We start from the raw sequence: 6,879 nt of genomic DNA, 5'->3' as shown, positions 1-6,879 counted from the left end.
CCCTGCCTGCCCGTGGCGGCCGGTGGGCAGGAGGGAGGGCAGCGGGGGTCTGCAGACGTGGTACGACCTGCGGGGAGCCGCGGCCGGGCGGGCTCCGTACCCCGGGGACAGCCGTCCGGGAAGTGCTGCTTCTGCGGTCACCCCGATGATACCGTTGCAGGTGCGGTTGGCAGTAGCCGAAAAAGCCCTCAAGTGCGAAGAGCACGATGTAAACCTGCCGCTGAGCGAGCACAACGAACCATGGTTCATGCGCTTAAATTCCTCTGGAGAAGTGCCCGTCCTGATCCATGGGGAAAACATCATTTGTGAGGCAACGCAGATCATTGATTACCTGGAAGCAACGTTCGTAGATGGTAATTCCATAGGCATTTCTGTCTGAATCCTTCCCCATGCACCCGTAGCATGCAGCAGTGTTGGGGTCAGCGCTGTATTGCTACGCATTGGATTGTTTAGGACCAGAAGATGTTTACAGCCTCACAAGTAAATGGGTGCTCCTAATAGTTGGTGGTATGGGGTAAAACCGCGTTCCTTTAGAATGAGCTGAAGGCCTTCCAGCACCCTTAGAAGCAGCTGTAAGTAAACGCCTACCACTGTGCTCCCTATCCCTTTGGGAAGGATGGAGAAGTCAGTAATGGCAGCACTGTACTGTATTGTGTACGCCAGTGGTGAGACTGCTGTGAAAGATCAAGTACTGAACAGAGAGTTGCACAACTGCTGTTGCCGCTTCTCTGTGGGGCAAAAAAAAAAAAAAAAAAAAAAGATGCTTAATTCCAGAATGATCTTGGGTGGAAAAAGGACATAGAATAAGTAAATTATTTTTGGAGACAAAATGGAACAAAGAGGTAAAAATGTAGGAAGAAGAAACTCAGAAGTGATCACATGTAGGCTTTTGGAATTATTTGTGCCTGTACAGAGGGAAAACAGACCGCTTCAGTTTTTGAAGGAAGTGCAGAGTTTCATTTTTTTAAGCGTGAAGATGCAGCCCTTTATGTTTAGTGGTTCAGAGGTTTAGTGCTGCGATTCTAAAGCGTGAAGGAAACGTCATTGTTTGGAGAACATAATGTGTATTTAATGTTGTATTTAGTTTTTGTTACAAGAGGAATCAGGGCCCAGGTAGGCCAAGGGCAGGGTAAAACTCAGTGGCGTGCAGTAATACTTCTGATCATGCTTTGAACAGTATTCCTGTACTGTAATTTCTACATCACTATGGCTGTATTAATGTTTCAGCCATAACAACTTCCTAGAACCTCAGTTGTGCTCCACTGTGAGAGCAGTACAGGGTTGTGTGTCATGGTCATCCATTCCTGAAGTACCAGATAGATGCTGCATCCAGTTTTCTGATTTGAAGGTCTCTTAAATACATGTTGCTGGACGGGACTTGGTACAAGTATATATGTTTCTCTGAGCTGTGATAACGCTGTTAAGTTACGGTAGGGAATAGTGAAACTTTCTTTACTGTGGCTGTGTCATCTGTACCACCTGGACATACCACGGTAACTTTGGAAATACTGCTTTTGATCAATTACGTGGTTCTTCTTTTCTTTATTTTTAACTTCGTGTGTTGCAGAGGATGTACCAAGATTAATGCCAGAAGAAGGGAGCATGTATTATCCAAGGGTGCAACACTATAGAGAGCTTTTAGACTCCTTGCCTATGGATGCCTATACGCATGGCTGCATCCTGCACCCCGAGTTAACGGTGGACTCCATGATTCCAGCCTACGCCACCAGCAGAATTCGCAGTATGTACTGGTATAGCTCTGAATGCCTGTCAGTGCACAGGGCGTTGCACTGCCTTCATCTCGTGCCTTCAGCGCACCTTCAGCAGATTATTTTGAGCAGAGATTTCCAGATTTAGTTGCAGTCCTTGATAATTTGTGCATATACTTTTTTATTGATTTTGTAGTCTGTTATGATTTGAAAATGGGAAGAAGTGTCATTTTTGAGGCGTCTCCTAATGATGTGACATAGCTGTATTTTAATTTTAATTATGCTTACAAAGCATTTTTATAGGGAACAGCTCTATTACTGCTCACATCAAACAACTGCAGTGAAGGAAACCCATTTTTCTGTGATTGTAAACTTGCAATAAGTTTACGTATTAAATTAAAGCAATTACGTTCCTCTCAAAGTGGTGTAAATGCTGATCAGGCTCAATGAAACAGTCTATTTATCAAATATAAGAGGATTATCAGGCTCTTTTTGTCTGAGGAATGTATTAGTGTCAATTGGGTGCTGGAGGTAGGGAGAAAAAAAGTGTGAAGAAGTAAGTAGCTTAGGTTCATGAGACCAATGGAAATTGTTAAGGCACAATTTAACCCCAAAATTTGCAAGAAATGCAAAAAACCAGAATCCGGATATAGGATGAACTGGTGGTCTGGTAAAATCAATGCTGAAATGTCCTTTGACTTCCTTGGGATCGGTATTTTACCTGATGGACTGTTACGTACAGGCCAGTTCCCCATGAAAAAATACATTAAGGGCAGAGGCAGTAACTGTACATCCTGTTGCCCCGTCCCCTTTATAACAAAGAACCTCCTGAAGTGAACTGTTTCAAATCCAGTAGATTTGCAGAAGTACTTAGTTTACCAGCGCTCAGTGATATTCAGAAAAATCCTTGACAAGTCATCTTCCAGTTCTCACGGCTCTTTGGTTCTGTTCTCTTCCCCCCCGCCGGGTTTGGGTGCCAGAGCTGGACAGCAGATTGTGTTCGCTTTGGTATCAGATAGGGGGATAAATATTTAATTCTTTAGTCTTCCTTTATGTATTCCTGTATGTATTTTCAAGGACTACAGCATTACTTCCAGCCACTGAACTGGACTGGGAATCCTTGTTGAGCTCGTTATGGATCCTGAGCTCAACCTGGCTTTTCAGAACTGCTCACAAACTTACAGTCCTGTCTCCAAGAAACGCGGCCTTTTGCTTTAGTTTATATGTTACATTGAACTGTGTTGAAACATGGACTGCTCGCTTAGGCCTGGTTTATCCACCAGTCCAGGCGACCGGGTATCAGTGCCACGTTTTCTCTTGATTTATCTTGACTTAGTCTTTGTATAATGGCAAACTTTAATTAATGCTTTTATGTTTCCTTCTAAGTATTCCGAGCAAACTAAATAGTTCTTGGACAAGGATCAAATCCCGAGGACGCGTCTGGATGGCAATTCCCTGTTGACATTTGTGTTCTGAGATACCTTCTTTTTTTTTTTTTTTGGTCAATGTCAGTGCTTTATATTGTGTTGATTTTTTGGTATGATATTTTCAAATGCTCTGTAGAACAAAGTCAAGTACTGCAGAGACTTTGAAAAGTAATACAGCTATACTATTACCAAATTCATAATACCATAAAAGGTGATAATGTATTGATTTGAGAAGTTCTATTTCCAACAAACCGTGTTAGCCTCCTCCTTAAAATTTTTGCAAGTCAGTTGTTTTTATTAGCCGCACCGTTATGTTGTCAGAAGTGAAGTCAGGCAGTTCTTACAGTTGCAGGAGTTATTCTTTATAAAACATAACTGCAGAATTAGTTTTCTTTTTGTCTGATGGAAACTCCTTGAGCATTACAAAGTGTTTAGAAGTTGGTGTTGCTGGTCCAATGATCCATGGTTATTTAAAAATAAATTCTTCATAAAAAGTATCTGGAGAGATTCAGAATGGGTAATTTTAGCAAGAGTAATTAGCATTTTTTTTTTTTCCTGAAGTAACATAAGTTAATCTCTTATATCAATCTGTTTAGGTTTTTTTTTTTCACCCAAATGTGGATGCTCTTTATTGAACAAGTGTACTTTACTCACAGGCATTATTGTCAATTTTTTCTGTTTTCACAAGGTTATAGTCAGTGCTTTTATTACTGTTCGCTTCACAACATAGTCTTGTGTTCTTCCTGTGTGTAGTCTTTCCCTCTAGCTTATAGTTGGTATATGTTCTTGTCAGTTTGTGCACACACGTTTGTATTGGTAGAGCTAAAATTACTACTTGTCCAAATCGAGATGTTTTCTTCTCTTTTTCTGCTTAAAGCATAACTTGCTTTCTTGAGGCATTTTTTTTAATAGTTTGTGGATGGTCCTAAACCTTTCCTTTGCTTGTTCAAACTTCTCCCGGATGGTTTAGTTTTCAGCTTTGAAAGGCTGATCTTTTTCAGAGTGCTAATTTTAATAAGCCACCAGCCAGTTATGTGTTACGTTTATGCATACCAAATTCAATTAAAAGTGATGAATTGCATATGTAAGATTTTAGCTATGTGATTACATCCTTCAATTTCTTCATATACTATGTTGAAAGATGGCTTTCATGGCCATGTCAGATCGAAACAAATAATATATAAAACAGTGAGTTCGTTATTCTCTAGCAAGATTTTTTTTACCAGTTTATAAGAATTCGTTTGAACTAATCTAATTTTGTATCAGTTTGTAAAACTTAATTGGAACTGATTTTAATTATCGAGTACAAGTGAGAGATGATTCATGCCATGTAATTATTCTTTTGTTCTCAGTTTATTACTGGAAATACTTATTTTGAGAAGATAAATTATTGTTCACTACCTTTAGTATTCTGTAAGTATGGCATTTTCAAGCAAAGCTCCATTTTAAGAAGAAAAAAGGCTATGTGTGGGTAGTAGAAATCACTAAAACTATCCTAAGTTTTTCACATCATTCCTTCTTTACTTCATGTAATGAATGATTTTCTAGAACATCCATATATTCAATAATGAACATTTCCAAAAGGCATCACAGATTTTGGTGTCACATTTTTAGCTAATTGAAAATACTCTGGTTCCATGTTCAGTGGTATTTAGGCTTTTGCTATGGAATTACATGTGTGACCTATGGTGACCTACAGAAAATCTTCGTGTGGGCCTATCTGTACTTTCACAGTGGAAAGTGTGTTAGGAACCCAGCAACTGGGGTGCAAAACCATCATGATCAATTTTGTTGATTTAGCACAGGTTTTGGCAGCTAAAGTAAGTACTCTGAGTAAGAGTAGAATATTAACAAGAATTCCTCAGTCTTGCCTGGCAGATCACCACCAGATCAGTTCTTGTGGATTGCATTATGGGTGTGTTTCTAATGCTCTTCCTTTGGGTTTTTTTGTATCAGGCCAGATAAGTAACACAGAATCAGAGCTGAAGAAACTTGCAGAAGAAAACCCAGACCTTCAAGATGCCTACATAGCAAAACAGAAGCGCCTTAAAGTAAGAAAACTCTTTGTATTTCCCCTCTTCATTATGAGCTTGTTAGTGTCAGATTTTTTCTGTCACAACGCAAACATTTGTATCACCTGGCGTTACCAGCATTGTCACTTGGTGTTTTAACCCTGCAAGGCATGAAGCACTCTGTCCCCCAGATCAGCTACACGTTTCAAGTGTGTGCTGAAGTACTTAAGTACACATCAGTGCTGGTTTTGGGCTGTTAAGGGTCGAGGGACCGAGGTAACAACTCCTCGAATTCCTTAACGAATCCCCTTTGTCTCGCTAGAGACAGAACTGGTTTAAGGAAGGAGGGAAAAAAAAATTCACACCTCGGTCTGCATTTGGGAAAACTGAAACAAACTTTTAATGAACAGTAAAACCACACAACTATACACTAATATATATATAGGCACAAACTGAGAAAAAGGAAAAAAAAACGAAGAAGAGAGGACTCAGATAACCAGAGTTCTGTGCTGTCCTGTTCAAGGTCAGTGCTCTGGGCAGGCATCCAGCGGCAAGGGGGGAGTGAAGGCTTTTGCTGCTGCGTCCCAGGCGGAGTGCAGAGTAAAGGTCTGTCCGCGGCAAAGGAGAGGAAGGGCGGTGGGAAGGAGCCCTCCCGCGCAGCCAGTTTAATAGCAGGGAAAAGTTTTCAGCACGAAACAGCTGGGAGAGCTCAGTTATCACGCCCGATTCTAGACGAGACGGGACTCACGGCAGCGACAGTTCAGTCTGTAGTCGTCAGGAGGCCCTCATGTCTCTCTCGGGTCTCGGGCCTAGTTCCGGCCTGGTCTAGCAGATTCGTGGGAGTCTTCTCTCCGTGGAAGTCCGGAAGTCCAAGAGAGAGTCACTCCCCCGGCCTGCTGCTTTTAAAGGCTCCCGACGTAACGTTCCACCTGACCTCCTTAACCAATTAAACGCGGAATTATCGTATTTGCATGGAATGATTCTATTGGTCCATTACCCAAAACAAGGAAGTTTCAGCTCAAACCAGGACATGGGCTGTTGAGCATCCTGCAGGGTAAGGCAGCTTTGATGTTTAGCATCTCTAATATTTTTCTTCTGTTATCTGAGTTGTCACCAGTATCCAAAGAGTATGCAGCTGACTTTGTGGAGAAAATAATCCCATTTTATGAATAAGCACTGTAAGAGCTAATTAAAAGTTTCTTTGGTAAAAGTATCTGTACAGTGATTAAAACACTAACCTGTATCTATGTTTAGTCTAAACTGCTGGATCATGATAACATAAAATACCTAAAGAAAATACTGGATGAACTGGAAAAAGTTTTGGATCAGGTTGAGACAGAATTGCAGCGGCGAAATGAGGAAACGCCAGGTGAGGAATTACGCTTGCTAAATCCTGTTGATGCTTGTGTTTGGGGACACTGAGTAAACTGGTTGACAGCACCTGCAGGACTGGTTTTAATGTATCTGGTTTGAATCTTGTAGCATATACTGATTTATCTTCACAGAAAGAATCAATACTGTTTTAAATATTAGTTTAGGTTACTGCTGCTATCAGTGAGTAGAAGTTTTATGAGAGTGCTTGATTACATTTTTAGCATAGTGGGTATAACTCGCTGCACAACTTTGCAGTATTTTATAAACAAAATAAGAAAAACCTTAACTACAGTGTGTACATTCACCGAGAGGAGCTGCCTGGAGCTGCACAGCTTGAGAACAGAGCGACAGATCTCA

At 41.0% G+C, this 6,879-nt stretch overlaps 1 protein-coding gene across 1 annotated transcript; it reads left to right on the top strand.

Moving 5' to 3' along the window:
• Positions 1 to 158: 158 nt before the first annotated feature.
• GDAP1 (ganglioside induced differentiation associated protein 1) lies at positions 159 to 6,517 on the top strand (the record flags this gene model as incomplete). The annotated part of the gene is made up of 4 exons (XM_010138565.1): positions 159 to 353; positions 1,568 to 1,741; positions 5,093 to 5,187; positions 6,403 to 6,517. Coding segments are annotated over exons 1-4 (490 nt in total), but the record flags the coding sequence as incomplete, so codon positions are not given.
• Positions 6,518 to 6,879: the final 362 nt, after the last annotated feature.

The sequence above is a fragment of the Buceros rhinoceros genome, unplaced genomic scaffold, assembly GCF_000710305.1.
Source record: "Buceros rhinoceros silvestris isolate BGI_N320 unplaced genomic scaffold, ASM71030v1 scaffold24496, whole genome shotgun sequence".
In the NCBI taxonomy this organism is placed as follows: Eukaryota; Metazoa; Chordata; class Aves; order Bucerotiformes; family Bucerotidae; genus Buceros; species Buceros rhinoceros.
Note: the sequence above shows the minus strand (reverse complement) of the source record. Positions and strands in the feature narration are given on the sequence as shown.